This window comes from Mytilus edulis, chromosome 5 (assembly GCF_963676685.1).
Source record: "Mytilus edulis chromosome 5, xbMytEdul2.2, whole genome shotgun sequence".
In the NCBI taxonomy this organism is placed as follows: Eukaryota; Metazoa; Mollusca; class Bivalvia; order Mytilida; family Mytilidae; genus Mytilus; species Mytilus edulis.
The window spans coordinates 28,464,586-28,481,812 of record NC_092348.1 but is presented as its reverse complement, the minus strand read 5'-3'; the positions used below and the strand labels follow the sequence as shown (position 1 = coordinate 28,481,812).

General features: G+C 33.8%; 1 protein-coding gene across 2 annotated transcripts in view; it reads left to right on the top strand.

Annotated features, from left to right (window-relative positions):
* LOC139523361 (serine/threonine-protein kinase Chk1-like) overlaps positions 1-16,867 on the top strand; it is a 29,911-nt gene extending 13,044 nt beyond the window's left edge. For both annotated transcript variants that reach the window (XM_071317272.1, XM_071317273.1), the window contains exons 7-14: positions 167-355; positions 3,815-3,919; positions 5,691-5,795; positions 10,798-10,906; positions 12,433-12,607; positions 13,404-13,535; positions 14,221-14,322; positions 16,472-16,867. In XM_071317272.1, coding sequence (XP_071173373.1) covers positions 167-355; positions 3,815-3,919; positions 5,691-5,795; positions 10,798-10,906; positions 12,433-12,607; positions 13,404-13,535; positions 14,221-14,322; positions 16,472-16,582 — 1,028 coding nt within the window. In that variant the 3' untranslated portion in view covers positions 16,583-16,867. The remainder of the gene's footprint in view (positions 1-166; positions 356-3,814; positions 3,920-5,690; positions 5,796-10,797; positions 10,907-12,432; positions 12,608-13,403; positions 13,536-14,220; positions 14,323-16,471) is intronic.
* The last annotated feature ends 360 nt before the right edge of the window (positions 16,868-17,227 follow it).

The window sequence follows — 17,227 nt, the reverse complement described above, 5'->3', positions numbered from 1 at the left end:
GGGGCCAGCTGAAGGACGCCTCCAGGTGCGGGAATTTCTCGCTACATTGAAGACCTGTTGGTGACCCTCTGCTGTTGTTTTTTATTTGGTCGGGTTGTTGTCTCTTTGACACATTCCCCATTTCCATTCTCAATTTTACACTGTTAAAAGCAACTTTTATTTGTAGATAATTTAAAGGTATCAGACTTTGGTCTAGCCACTGTGTTCCGATACCAAGGCAGGGAGAGAATGCTGGAGAAATGTTGTGGAACAGTTCCATATGTTGCACCTGAGGTGCTGTCAAGGCAACCGTATCATGCTGAGCCAGCTGATATCTGGTCATGTGCCATAATACTGGTAGCCATGTTGGCTGGAGGTATTTCTAGTCTATTTTTTGATTCCTTGTACTGTTGAAGACCATAATATCTTTAATAGTATTTGAGTTCTTTCTCATTGTTCATAAAATAGAATAAATTCATTCCTTTATTTGAGAACATTCTAGTATAACAGTCTATTAAAATGCCTAACCATTTTATTTGCAGAATTAAATTGAAAAATTGCATAGAGGAAAAATTGTCCTTTTAAGACATATGTTATTGTTTGAAGGGCTATTCCAGAATTTTGTTTACTGTTGAGATATTTACATACTGACTTTAACAGCCTCCATCATTATTTTTGTCGATCCTGCAACTTTTGTTGCAGAAAGCTGGACATAGGGATAGTGATCGCGGCTACGGCGGCGGTGGCGTTAGCTAACTTCTTAAAAGCTTTATATTTTAGAAGGTACAAGACCTGGACGCTTCATACTTTGTATATAGATGCCTCATGTTACGAACTTTCCGTCAGTCACATGTCCAATGTCCTTGACCTCATTTTCATGGTTCAGTGACTACTTGAAATTTTTTTTTTGTAATGTTAAATTCTTTCTTATTATAAGTAGTTGGATAACTATATTTGGTATGTGCGTACCTTGCAAGGTCCTCATGCCCGTCAGACAGTTTTCACTTGACCTCGACCTCATTTCATGGATCAGTGAACAAAGTTAAGTTTTGGTGGTCAAGTCCATATCTCAGATACTATAAGCAATAGGTCTTGTATATTCGGTGTATGGAAGGACTGTAAGGTGTACATGTCCAACTGGCAGGTGTCATCTGACCTTGACCTCATTTTCATGGTTCAGTGGTTATAGTTAAGTTTTTGTGTTTTGGTATGTTTTTCCTATACTATATGCAATAGGTCTACTATATTTGGTGTATGGAATGATTGTAAGGTGTACATGTCTAGCTGACAGGTGTCATCTGACCTTGACCTCATTTTCATGGTTCAGTGGTCAAAGTTAAGTTTTTGAGTTTTGGGCTATTTTTCTAATACTTTATGCCTTTGGTCAACTATATTTGGTGTATGGAAATATTTTATGATCTATAAGTCTGTTACGCACGTTTTATTTGACCTTGACCTCATTTTCACGGTCCATTGCTAAGTGTTAATGTTTGTGTTTTGGTCTGTTTTTCTTAATTTATAAGCAATAAGTCAACTATATTTGTTGTATTGAAGAATTGTTAGCTGTACATGTCTGCCTCTGGCATGGTTCATCTGACCTTGACCTCATTTTCATGGTTCATTGATCAATGTTTCATTTTCTTGGTTGATGTTGAGTTTATGTGACAGTTGTAATAAAGCTTTATATTTAGGTCTATCAACATAATATGAATGATTAGTAAAGAAGGCGAGACATTTCAGCGTGTGCACTCTTGTTCAACTATGTAATAGGAACGATTCCATTTTTTTTCACAGCTCAAAGGACTTACCAACACATTGAAAGAAAACAAAAAACTGTTTTCTAATGGAAAAGTTCATGGAATTTGACTTTAACTGTCTCTACATTCTAAGCTCTCAATTATGCAATATGTTAATCTGCATGTTAACTCTTTCTCCTTTTGAGCGGTTTTTTTATGCCCCACCTACGATAGTAGAGGGGCATTATGTTTTCTGGTCTGTGCCTCTGTTCGTCTGTCCGTCTGTGCGTCCGTTCCCTTCAGGTTAAAGTTTTTGGTCAAGGTAGTTTTTGAAGAAGTTGAAGTTCAATCAACTTGAAACTTAGTGCACATGTTTCCCATGATATGATCTTTCTAATTTTAATGCCAAAATATAGTTTTGACCCCAATTTCATGGTCCACTGAACATAAAAAATGATAGTGCGAAGTTCAGGTTAAAGTTTTTGGTCAAGGTAGTTTTTGATGAAGTTAAAGTTACATCAACTTGAAACTTAGTACACATGTTCCCTATGATATGATCTTTCTAATTTTAATTCCAAATTAAAGTTTTGACCCCAATTTCACAGTCCACTGAACATAGAAAATGATTGTGCGAGTGGGGCATCAGTGTACTATGGACACATTCTTGTTAAATATTATTTTATACCTGAAAATTGTGAAGCAATAAAAAAAAAAGTCTTGTTTCCACTAAATCTGTTTCGGAAAACAATGTCAAAAGTTTATTTTTTTCATCACATTTTATCAAGTTGTATTGAACATTATTATCATACTTGACTTTTTATACTAATGTATGCAATGTATATGTTTGCATTTTGTTTGATTTCTCATGTCGAGGGTCTGAGAGGGAAGATTAGTTATATAGCTAACTGTGTAACCCTCTTAAAATAAATTATTGTTGTTGTTGTTGTCAGAGGTGTTTACTTGTACAGATTGTCCATATTTTACACATATTTTTTATGCCCCACCTACGATAGTAGAGGGTCATTATGTTTTCTGGTCTGTGCGTCCGTTGTCCGTCTGTTCGTTCGTCCGTCTGTCAGTTCGTTCGTCCGTCCGTCCGTCTGTCCGTCCGTTCGTTCGTCCGTCTGTCCCGCTTCAGGTTAAAGTTTTTGGTCAAGGTAATTTTTGATGAAGTTGAAGTCCAATCGACTTCAAACTTAGTATACATGTTCCCTATGATATGATCTTTTTAATTTTAATGCCAAATTAGAGGGTTTACCCCAGTTTCACGGTCCACTGAACATAGAAAATGATAGTGCGAGTGGGGCATTCGTGTACTGGGGACACATTCTTGTTAATAAAATTTCTCAATACAGATTTGTCATGAAAAAGTAGGGATATTCTACCAATCCAGAAAAAAATCATATTTGCTTCTGTTTACAGTGATCGGTGGCTAAAACTGGGAATCACACTCTTTAAAGCACACAATTATAGCGATCAGGTTTTTAGCTGCACATATGTGAAATGCAAACAGCACAAGGACCAGATAGTCAATGGCAATTAAATTTCTAGTCATAAGTATTTAAATCTAGTCCCTATTGTATTATTTTGAGCTCAAGGTTTTGTACATGATTAAATGTTTAATGAAATTTAAATGAACATAACTTGTTTCTATATAGGGACACAGTGAATACCAGATATGCATGTATAGACTTATTCCAAACTTGAACTCAACTTTTATCAAATCATGCAAAGTTATGGTTATAATCTTGGTCAAAATCTTTGTTCCAAAGCATCTGAATAAGACTGCGGATACTGTCAGAATGCAGGAAATTACATCTAATTTTTCTAAATTTCCTTGGGGGGGGGGCAAACCCCTAGATGATTAGTGCTGCTGATGGCACTCATTAAGAGTATTACTGACAACATTGAAAAATTACTGACGATTCTATTGATAGACATCAGGATGGATAAACAGGTCTGCAATGTTTGCATTGAAATCTGAATATATACTTGTATAAACATTGTATGTCTGTTTTTTTCAAGTCAAAACATTTTGAAATGTGTGCATAAACTGTTGCATAAATCATGTACATGAAATTAAATTTTCTTTATTATAGAACTCCCTTGGGATGAACCAAATTATGGCTGTCAAGAATATTGTAATTGGAAGGACTGTAAAATAACCCTGTCTCCTTGGAATAAAGTAGACAACCTAGCTTTGTGTAAGTAATCTATTAAAAATTTGACATGCAACAGCAAACGATTGATGCATATTTGTGTTGTTCACATGTTTTGTGATATGAAATAACCCACTTTTTTAGTTTTTTTATATGACAAACAAGGGAATACATTTTTAAAAGTGCATGCTTACAAGACTTGGACTGTATGTCTGATAACTGGGAAATATATAAATGAATTATATATATGGGTAGGGATTTTAACAAGTTACATCAATACACAAATGGGAATTGCTTTTAACCCTAGCAGTAAATCTGTACCTACATTTGTATGTTGAGACCTGCTATGGATGAGGATCAAATCATGACTTTTTGTACTTTGTTGAGCGCTCTACCATGGAACTACTGAGGTCTGGTGGTTGTTTACAAGTACTTTGTTGAGCACTCTACCATGGAACTACTGAGGTCTTGTGGTTGTTTACAAGTACTTTGTTGAGCGCTCTACCATGGAACTACTGAGGTCTGGTTGTTGTTTACAAGTACTTTGTTGAGCGCTCTACCATGGAACTACTGAGGTCTGGTGGTTGTTTACAAGTACTTTGTTGAGCACTCTACCATGGAACTACTGAGGTCTGGTGGTTGTTTACAAGTACTTTGTTGAGTGCTCTACCATGGAACTACTGAGGTCTGGTGGTTGTTTACAAGTACTTTGTTGAGCGCTCTACCATGGAACTACTGAGGTCTGGTGGTTGTTTACAAGTACTTTGTTGAGTGCTCTACCATGAAACTACTGAGGTCTGGTGGTTGTTTACAAGTACTTTGTTGAGCGCTCTACCATGGAACTACTGAGGTCTGGTGGTTGTTTACAAGTACTTTGTTGAGAGCTCTACCATGCATGGAACTACTGAGGTCTGGTTGTTGTTTACAAGTACTTTGTTGAGCGCTCTACCATGGAACTACTGAGGTCTGGTGGTTGTTTACAAGTACTTTGTTGAGCGCTCTACCATGGAACTACTGAGGTCTGGTGGTTGTTTACAAGTACTTTGTTGAGCGCTCTACCATGGAACTACTGAGGTCTGGTGGTTGTTTACAAGTACTTTGTTGAGCACTCTACCATGGAACTACTGAGGTCTGGTGGTTGTTTACAAGTACTTTGTTGAGCACTCTACCATGGAACTACTGAGGTCTGGTGGTTGTTTACAAGTACTTTGTTGAGTGCTCTACCATGGAACTACTGAAGTCTGGTGGTTGTTTACAAGCACATGTTTCATTTTCTATCTTTGTTATCATAAAAATAAGATGTAAACTGTTTATTCTGTCTCTTATGTTATGATATTTTTGTTAAATTGATACTGCATGTGCCATTGTGCCATCTTGGCAAATGAAATAAAGAAAATATGCATATCAAACCTCAACAAACAAGATTAACAATACAAAATTTTGAAGTTGGACACCATTATGTTACTTGCAACCAGCAATGAGCCAAATATATAAAATTAAGGAGATAAGGAGTCATCTTATGATTGCCAATGAGACAACTATCCACCAGATTTCCAATGAAGTGAAAACAATTTGCTCGTCCCTTCACCTTTGAATTATTGATGTTGGTCTGTATTTGATGGTTGACCATAGAAAGGTTGATAAAATTGAAACTCTGATTAATGGATTTACCAAATATTGAAAAAATTACATAATAAATAATTCGGCTTTTAGATATGCTGAAAAAAAAATTGCTGTGAAATTAAAACTTCATATTAAAGAGGGAAACAATGTTTTTCCTTACATTTGAAATAATTTTGACTCTTTGTTTTTCCAGCACTACTAAGAAAGTTGCTGGTAGAAAATCCAAAGAAAAGATATACAATTCAACAAGTTAAATCTCACCAGTGGTTTAATAAAAACTTTAACAAACAACCAAAAAGTAAGTCACTGGTTATGATGTTAAAACTGAGAAGGAAAAGGGAACGTTTCAAAAGGGAGATAATACCTGACTAAAGAGCAGAAAACAGCCCAAACGCACCAATGTCTTCAACACAGTGAGATAATCCTGTGCATATCTTAATTTTTACTGATTCATTGAATTAGTTCATTTATTATTCAGTAATTCATTTGAACATTGTCTGCTCATTATGATAAGTGTACTTTAATCAAACTTTAACATGGTTTTTGTCGAGCCTGCAACTTTTGTTGCAGAAAGCTCGACATAGGGATAGTGATCCGGCAGCGGCGGCGGCGTTAGCTAACTTCTTAAAAGCTTTATATTTTAGAAGGTGAAAGACCTGGTTTTTTCATACTTTGTATATAGATGCCTCATGTTACGAAATTTCCGTCAGTCACATGTCCAATGTCCTTGACCTCATTTTCATGGTTCAGTGACCACTTGAAAAAAAAATTCAAAATTTTTGTAATGTTGAATTCTCTCTTATTATAAGTAATAGGATAACTATATATGGTATGTGCGTACCTTGCAAGGTCCTCATGCCCGTCAGACAGTTTTCACTTGACCTCGACCTCATTTCATGGATCAGTGAACAAGGTTAAGTTTTGGTGGTCAAGTCCATATCTCAGATACTATAAGTAATAGGGCTAGTATATTTGGTGTATGGAAGGACTGGAAGGTGTACATGTCCAACTGGCAGGTGTCATCTGACCTTTACCTTATTTTCATGGTTCAGTGGTTATAGTTAAGTTTTTGTGTTTTTGTCTGTTTTTCTCATACTTTATGCAATAGGTCTACTACAGTACGCCCAGAGAGTTTGTAATCGCGAACGTTTATCACCGATTTCCGAGTGTAGCGGTGTGACACCGCGAATCACGGATTCTACTCCCAATTTCCTCCAAAGATTCTCTCCCAACACCGCGTGGCTGTTAATTGGTTTATTGCCCATCGGATGAACTGAAAATTAATGCGTGTTACAACATAATCGGATTAGCCAGATTTATTACCTTTGTACATTTAATCGATCTTGATTGCACCTGTGTGCTTTAAAATACGTTATTTAAATGTCCATTCATTGTCAGATAAAAGTGTGACATTTTTATTTAAAATAAGATAATTATTCTTGTATGTATATGCCCATGTCATTGTCATATTAAATAAAACGTAAAAACGTATAAAAATACGAATAAAACACTTATTTAGTATTTTCATTATAGTCCGATCAGGTCATAATTTTTGTTTTTTCAACAAAGTTTCAACAAAGATGATTTTACCACAATTAGAACCTTTTATGACCTACTCAGTGAATATCCGGTTCATTAATAGTTCAATATTATATAATTAATATCAACTGGCTTAAAACAAAATGTTGTTTTTACGGTAATTTGTCCAATCTAAATCAAACCCTAGAGTTAATTTATCGGACCAACAAGTGAACTCTGTTACTTTCAATTTATTTTGAAATGTATAATATTATGTTTCACTACCTCGGTAGATTACCGACTTGAAATATTTGAATTTAAAAAAGAAACTGTAAAGTGACAAATAGTTTTGTATGCAATGTGGCAGCCCTATATTCATAAATACTGAGATAATTCCCCGCCCAGACACAACACAATAATCACAACCTTATTTAATTATATGAAGAAATAAAATCATGTGTTTTTTATCTGTTATGATCTGTTATTGATCTTTTATTATTTAAAATAAAATTGGATTGGCGCAATCCGTATTTTACTGCTGTTAAAAGTCCTCGGCGAAATATAAAAAGAAGTATTTCAACAATTTATACTGTAGAATATTAAAATGAAATTATATCGTACAAGAAAGAAATATGTAAAAAAAAATGTGGATCAGATTTTTACGATCGACACATTTTCACAGAGGATCTCTACCAACGCCCATCAGGAACTGAACGACATGCATCCTGTTTTCATCTACCATTAATGTATAGTGTTGACTATGGAAGTATAAATAATGTCCAGGTTTATGTCCTCTGTTGACTGAGAAACGTATAAATAAAAGGCTGATGTTCGTTTATTCAGAAAAGGAATAAAATTTAGAATCCGGTTAATCAATTGTAAAAGGACCTTCTAGAGCCTCAATCTTAACGCACACAAATGTCAATCATTACATGAATTTTCCCACGGTTATCCAGAAATGTCACCTGAGTTTACTGTTACATGATACTATTTCCCGCCAAATAAAAATCTCGTGGACAAAATTGATGTCACTATTTTTAGCATTCAATATTGTGAGCGAAGTCAAGTTCAAGTTCAACCACGCACTGTTGATCACTGAGATGCGTGTCGTCTTCCCACGGCAATTAATTGTTTTAAAAATATTTAAAGATAACTGTTCTAAATACAACACAAAGGTTTACATTCATTGTGCGTAAATGAATATTATGCAACGAGGAGTTAATGCAGCTATAGAAGTATTCCTGTTGTAGCCGAAATGTATTATATCCTAAAGTAATGCTAATCGTGAAGAGAAAATGCCGTAGACTTATTAAGCATAACGAATGGTGAATAGTATTTTCTTTTTTACTTGCATATACAAGTTTTAAGACACGTAATTTTCTTTAAACTCACTGCTCACATTTTATACCTTCAGCGTTAGTTTCTGTTTATTTTCACGCAAGTATGTCTCTTTTCGTAAGTTATATCAATTACCGATAAATAAAAAACGAGGTCATAATCAAGTATAGATTTTTTTTATAAAACTTTAATGCAATTGAAAGCATTAACAACAACGTTTTGGATTTTAAAACTTTTATTTTGTAATCGTAAAATGGAAATGGCGTAGAATTATTAGCATAACAGATAAGGAATAATATTTTCTTTTTTACTTGTAGTATAAAAAACTTTGAGACGTGTAATTTTTCTTTAAACTGCCCTCATTTATTCAGCGTTAGTCTCCGTTTATTGTTGCACAATTATATCTCTTTCAGTAAATTAAATATTTATTTACTGATAAAAAAACGGAAGTCAAAATCAAATATAGTTGTTTAAAAACTTGATTAAAATGTACAGAGTAATTGAAAGAATTAACAACAACGTTTTGCTTTTTATTTTAATCTTTCATTTGTTTCAAGCAATCAGATATAACCTGATAATCAATAGACAGGAAATACAATTGTTTAATTACATTAGAAATCTCACATACCTTGACTGTCGCGTGCCGGCATAGATCAGACGGATTAGGGCAATTAATTACCTGGTGTCACACCGCGTCACACCAGACTGGGAGAGATGTCGCTAATACAATAAACAAATGGTAGCGGATTTACGCGGAAGTCGGAGGGAATACTCCCAAATTTCTCCGAGAATTTTGGGAGGGATGTCGGAGTTTCCTGGTGTTACACCAGGAAAAATATCGGAGTATGGAGTTTGGGATTACAAACTCCTTGGGCGTACTGTATATTTGTTGTATGGAATGGTTGTAAGGTGTACATGTCTAGCGGGCAGATGCCATCTGACCTTGACCTCATTTTCATGGTTCAGTGGTCAAAGTTAAGTTTTTAAGTTTTGGTCTTTTTATCTAATATTATATGCCAAAGGTCAACTATATTTAGTGTATGGAAATATATTATGATCTATATGTCAGTCCCGCAGGTTTTATTTGACCATGACCTCAATTACACGGTTCATTGCACAGTGTTAAGTTTTTGTGTTTTGGTCTATTTTTCTTAAACTATAAGTAATAGGTCAACTATATTTGTTGTATGGAAGCTTTGTTAGCTGTACATGTCTGCCTGGCATGGTTCATCTGACCTTGACCTCATTTTCATGGTTCATTGGTCTTTGTTTAGCTATCTTGGTTAATTTTAAGTTTATGTGACAGTTGTAATCAAGCTTTATACTTAGAACTATCAACATAATATCAATGATTAGTAAAGAAGGCGAGACATTTCAGTGTGTGCACTCTTGTGATTTATGTAATAATGATAAAAGACATTAAATATGATTTATATATCAAAAACAAAAATTGCGCACCCTTATTTTATATAAAAAAATCAGTAATTTAATGGCAATATTATATTATTTAAAAAATGAAAAATAATTCAATAATTTTTTGGAATATCTATGGGCATCCTATACATCTGTATGTCTTTATTGAATGTTTCATTTTCTATATTTCCAAAATTATTTTGTTGTTGATAATCATCGGCAGGTCCTCATGCTTAAGTTGCCTACAGAGGGGCCTTAGTGGCCGAGTGGTCTACGTAGTTAAAGAAGTTACTATTGTAATCACTAACCAGTCAACACTGAGGTTGCAAGTTCGAACCCCGCTCGTCGGGTGCAGTTGACTGCAATCTTAATTGACTAGGATTGTCCGTTTTCCTATCGAAAGTCAGTGGTTTTCTCTGGGCTTCCTCCACCAAAAAAAACTGGCTGCCATGAAATAGCCTAAATGCAGTGCTTAAAAGTGGCGTTAAAACACCCAAAATTTTAAATTCTAATTCAAGTTGCCTACAAGTTTCATACAAAATTGTAAGATTGCTCATTTACATAGCTGTTACCTTAAAGAATATTGACAAATAATTGGATCACAAGGCTTTTTTATGCCCCACCTATGATATTAGAGGGGCATTATGTTTTCTGGTCTGTGAATCTGTTTGTTCGTCCTTCCATCCGTTCGTCCCGCTTCAGGTTAAAGTTTTTGGTCAAGGTAGTTTTTGATGAAGTTGAAGTCCAATCAATTTGAAACTCAGTCCACATGTGCCCTATGATATGATCTTTCTAATTTTAAGGCCAAATTAGTGTTTTGCCCTCAATATCACAGTTCACTGAACTTAGAAAATGATAGTGTGAGTGGGGCATCCGTGTACTTTGGACACATTCTTGTTTTTAAAATGAGTTCATAAGAAAAATCAGAGTGGTTATAAATTGAATAAGAAAGAGTCTGTGAGAAGTTAATGTGATAATGTATGTATCACTACAGTAAGAGCCTAAAATACTGTTTACTATTTCTATTTCAGGCCCCTTTAGTAGAATGCCTTCCAGTTCTCCATCAGGATCTCCTTGTGGTACAGGACCATTCAAGAAAATTTGCTCAAAGAATGAATTATCACCAAAATCTACTGAAAGGTAATATGCAAATCTAAAATAAAGAAGATAAACTAAAATTTGGGTTCAACTTCTGTCCTTTGTTGATGGATACTTAGAACCTTTTTAATTGGATATTTGATCAATGCAGATTATTTAATTATCATCATGAAATTTCAATGAAACAGCAACCCAACAAGAAACTATCCAAAAGACATCTAGGTGACTGACTACATGTACATACAGTTTTCAACAATAGACCGGTGTCTTATATGTTTAGCTCTAAATGGTTCTTAGACTATAAAAAAGGGACGAAAGATACCAAAGGGACAGTCAAACTCATAAATCTAAAACAAACTGACAACGCCATGGCTAAAAATGAAAAAGACAAACAGAAAAACAATAGTACACATGACACAACATAGAAAACTAAAGAATAAACAACACAAACCCCACCAAAAACTAGGGGTGATCTCAGGTGCTCCGGAAGGGTAAGCAGATCCTGCTTCACATGTGGCACCCGTCGTGTTGCTTATGTGATTACAAATTCGGTAAATAGTCTTATTCGGTAGGTCACATTCATGAAAGGGAAGGGGATTGTAGTTACGACGTAAGGAACATATCCGATGTCATTTGTGAAACGGTTATTCAATAACGGTCAACCAACTCGTGATAAGAGTTTTAAAGCAGACATTTAATAGAAACAATCTCATGTGCCATCTGATAGACCTATTTGCTGTACAATGATCATATAACTACCATATTAGTTGTTAAAATACAACTTATAACTGATAAAAATTGTAAATACCATGAAAAAGAAGTCAAGACAACAGAAATAACAAAAGGAGATGTGAGGTTTATTGCTGTGAAACAGAAACAAATGGACAAAAATATCTGAAGGACATGTAGTCTATAGAAAAGTTGTAAATAAATTAAACAGAAACAGAAAAGAAAAGTTCTGCCATTAAAAACTTCAATTTCACAAATAAAGGAAATACATAATGATTTGACATTCAACAACTACTAATAACATTTCTGACTTGGGACAGGCAAAGGAAAATGTGGGTTAAACTTATTTTGAAATCTCACTACTTCCCCTTTTTAATATATATCAGTAGCTTTTCTTCTTCACCATACATGAAAGAAGGTGAAAAAAACCTGTAAAACTGTAAATAAGGTAATAATAAAAATAAAATAAAATATTAAAGAAAATGTGGTGTATATATATATATATATATATGTCAATGAGACAGCATAATCCAACCAAAAAACAAGCTACAAACGAAATGTCTACTATTAATTAAAAATCTGACTTGTAAAAGAACTAAGAAAGAACCCCTTCAAAATTTATTAACAGAAAGATTTTTGAGTGGTTTTTAATTATTATTAAAACAGACTTGCTGAAGATATGCCTGAATTCAAATGAATTTTTATACCCCTGCCTCCAAGACGAGTACACTGTATATAACATTAGTTTTGATGTTTATATCTATTGACTCTCTGTCACAAGTAGAATTAGCTTGAATGGAGAAAATAAAGATTTTGTCATATAACATTATCTTTTACAGTGACATGTCTCGGATATCCTGTTCTCAGCCAGAATATAACCAGCATGGTTATCATGGGGAGACAACTCCTACAAATACAGATGATACCAATCATATCTTTAGTTTCTCTCAGCCAGTTCATCCAGACCACATGTTGTTATCATCACAGTTCCAGGGTACTCCTGGATCATCACAGGTATAATTAGAGCATAGAGACAAGATATGTTTGTAAGCCCCATTACTAGGTGAAGTGGACATTAAGTGTTACTCTTGTCTGTGCATACATGCCAAACTTTGTTTCTGTTCTCGTACTTTGCATCAATCAAATGTTTTGAAACTTGTACGCAATGCTTGCTATTGAGTTTGGGTGGTGTCACTTTTACAGTGCTCTATTAATGTCCCTTTATAACGTAATATACAATTAAGGGCATCACCTGTGTCCCATAAACACATTCTCCAATTTTTCTGCATTTCAAACACATAATTTTTGCATATGGTGATATGGTAGGGTTTATACTTTATTTAGCAAAAGTAGATTTTTGCCAATTGGTATTTTTTTTTTTATTTATGTTATTAATGGTATTTGGATCTTATACGAATATGAATTCCATATTTAGAGCTCTTTAGAGCTTTTTACAGAATATAAAAATCATATACATAACATTAAAACACACAGCATGCACAAAAGATATATAAGCAGCAAAATATTTTAAATGCAAAGAAACAGCACAGGCATATTGAAATACATGCAAAGCATTTGTAAACTACAGTTAAATATTGAAGTTTTGGAACAAACTCCATGCATCCATTCGATTGTGGACTTTTTTGATGTAGGATACATATTGAATATACTGACTTTAAAAGACTTTGTCAGTTGACAAACTCTTATAAAAAGGATAAGTTTTAAGATATAGATTTGAAAAGGATATATATATATTATTTTTACATTTTGAAATCAGTTGGCATTACAAGCAGAATATGGGTTTTTGTAGACACCAATGCAGAAACTGGTAAGAAGAATGACAAGATTTTTTGTAAAGACTGACAGAGAAGAGACATATGAAGAATTAGATAAAGTTCTGCAACAGCTGGGATATAACTGGAAGAAAAATTCACCAGGAATGGTAAGTGTGAAATATACATGAATTGATTAGTGTTTCACGCCAGTTTTAACACTATTGTGCTATTTCTTAGCGGCCAGTTTTTATTAGTTGAGGAAGCCAGAGTGCTTGGAGAAAACCACTGACCATCAGTAGGAAAACTGCATAGATACAAGGCTTTTGATATATTGGAAAAATCTGTTTAAGGTTGTGGATTAAGGTCATGGGAGATAAATTTTTAATGTGATAATGTTCAATGTTCCATTGTAACCCATTTGGTTATGATGACGTTAAAGTGATGGGTTTTGATATTATACTGGTCTAAAATTTTGAAAATTTTTGATATGACATCTGCTGATGATTGAAGATAATAACTCTTGTTTTATATAAAAATATGTAAATATGTAATACAGAGATATTTGAAAGTGAGTCACCCACTAGCATCACAATTCCACCACAATTTATTGTACAAAATTTACCACCAAGAGTGTTTTTGATTTTAATCTCCTTGTCAGTTGTAAAGATTAATATAATGGATGACTAAAAACTCTTTGTGTACACAAATCTGCAGAAAATGTCTTATTTTAACATCATGCTGTTTCTATAACGGATATAAAAAGGAATGTGACTTTGGTGTTTCAGGCATATCTGATGAAATGGGAGACAAGTGATTATTAAATATAATACATAAAGTGTTTTATTTTAACAGGTTACTGTTAATACAATGGATAAAAGGAATGTTACGTTGGTTTTTAAAGCATGTCTGATGGAGATGGGAGAAAACTTATTGCTGGACTTCAGATTGTCAAAGGTATATATTTTCTTTACATGAAATGAATTATAAAGGTCATATTGAATTTACTACATTTATGAATTTTATTTCATAACACTGAACAATTATGTTCCTCAAATCCTTTAAAAACTAAACTAGATTAGTCTGTAAATCTACTTTCTCAAGCCATCCCAATTTTATTTTTTTGATTTACTAATATAAAAAAAAATACATGCTTAGTTAACTTTGGCTCGTTTGCCAAAGTCTTAAACCAGGTAATATTATGGTAATGTCGGGCGGCTAGCAGTTGGGCAGGGAAATGTGTACTACTTTTTTTTCAGTTTCAACCCAAAGCCTTGAAAGCTTTGCACATCTGTTGAGGTTTCAGGATTATATCTGTGCCTAAGTAAGTGCTTGAGAGATGGAAAATATTTGATACATGTTTTGTTGTAAGGAAACAAAACTTTTAAGATTGAAGATGTAGGGAAGAGAAAGAAACTAACTAATTTTTGGTTTAAAGGTCAAGGTCATTGTAACTGATTTTTTTCCCCGAATGATTTCTGGATGGTTTCATATAATCATCAACAGAAAATACATATTTCAGTCTTTGATTTGACCTGGTCAGGAACTTAGCACACAACCTCCACATGACCTCTGACACTAAAGTCACAATGTCTCCAAAATGAATGGAAAGCATCATACTTTTAGATAGTCCTCCCAAATCATATTAGGAATTTAGTAGACGGTAACATTAACTCTTAATTGAAGCGAATGAAAAGAACATGTTCATATTCAATGGTCTCGTTAGCCCAAAATAGAAGGGCGCTGCGCCCTGGGTGGCCTAAGCCACTCCTGTGTGCCCTCAGCCGCGCTCGTCTGCCCTGACACTGTTTTCCGAAAAACCCTTGTGCCGTTTTGGTAAAATTGCCTTTTATTTCATCGATTTCTTTAATGTCAGAAGTTAACTTACATATATGACACCTGGTGATTGCCCCCAGGTAACGAGATTAATCATGTCATTACAATCAATTATTGTGGATAAGACTCCAAAGGTGTTAATTACTAGGTAATTTAATTGAGACAATGTACCTTTTTGTCATAAATTTGATGAATGTGTCGGCATTTTCTTTTCGATCTCCAAGTCACAATGCAAAGGAAGAGTGTATGAATGAAGACTTTCATGAATTTAGAATTGAATTGAAGTAATCAAAATAAAAATATGCCTTCACAGAAATGATGCCCCCATCTCAACTTGTGAGCGACAAGCAGACGTAAACATGTTGGAAATTAATTTTGGAGTTACTTCCCCTGAAAAACCTTATTACAAATTTGTGCTCCTAAAATATTATCTAGCGCTAAAAATAGGAAAAAATAACCAATTGAATACAAAATTATATAAGAATGTTACCTTAAGGATATTAACTGTCTTTGAACATACAAAAAAAAATTATTGCAATTTATTTTTGATAATCATACTTTTGGCAATCCATGTTTTTACATTCTCAAGAAAGAAATGTGAATGAAATATTTGTTTGAATGGTGTCAAGCTATCAACTTACAAAAATGATAGTGTGCAGTTAAACTCATCACAAATCAAATCAAGTTGATGAAGCTACACTAAATAATATATTCCTAAACACAAACAATGAAAATAGGTTTTGAGGCCAAGCTCTAGATGAAAATTTTGAAATATAACTACTCTGTCATGTACATGTATGGTAAACTATGAGATGTTTAGTTTATGTTCTTTTTTTTTGGAAGGAGAGGGGATGGGGGAGAATAGTAAGTTTATTTTGCCTTTTTTGGTTAATAATATGAATGTGTATTGCCATGTAGTATGAATGACTTTTCTTATGCAAATTTTATAGAATAAATTAAAATAATCAAAACAACAACTTATGCATCTTTATTAACAATATATACAGTGAAAAAATATGTGAACTTGTGATACACGCAGGGACGTAGACAAAAGAAATGAGCAGTGCCTTCTCCTATCATAAAAAAGTGCCCTGCCCTCCACTGGCACCCTGCCCCTTTTGAATTCTAGCTAGAGCACTGATATTGAATTGACTTCTTTATATCTTTTGTGTGGTCACTTTTAATATTGGTTTATATGTATCTGATCATAAGACTTTACATCTTAATAAATTTGATAATTATTTTAATTTATTGTAATTTATATTTTCAGGGAGATGGTTTAGAATTCAAAAGACACTTTATAAAGATAAAGAATCAAATGAAACAGATAGTCAGTAAAATTCCCCCAGCCTGGCCTCTTGTGCCATCACAGATTGGATGAATGATATGCCTGTGTTTAATTTCTATTATTTGTGGTAGAGACAGTGTTCTAAAAGGAGACAGAATGCTGGCATCACTTGTTACATGTGACACATATTTTGATAGTTGTATAGGATACTAGATGGATGATTTATATTTTTTTTTAAAGTGAATGAAAAAATTGCATGTGGTATAAATGAAGGAGATTGAACTCTACTGATGAATCCTATAAGGAAGTTATGATGGCATACTTCATTTATTATATGTAGAATTACAACATTTAATACATTAAAATTTAGTAGATACATTTAGAATTTATTTAATTTGACCATTACCTCTTAAAAAAACTCATCATTGATATCAGGATTGAAATTTTATATTTGTGCCAGACGTGCATTTCGTCTACAAAGGACTGACTCATCAGTGATGCTTGAATAAAAAAATGTTAAAAAGGCCACATAAAGTTCAAAGCTGATGAGCACTGAGGACCAAATATTCCTAAAAGTTTTGCCAAATACAGATAAGGTAAAATTTGGTGTGAAGCTGTACAGATTATGAGGTAGCTAAGCATATTTTTGATTTTTGATCTTGACAACAAAATGCCGCAGAATGCAAAGCAAGAATGTCAATTCTGAAGCAACAACTGCTTTAACTATTTCTTTTATGC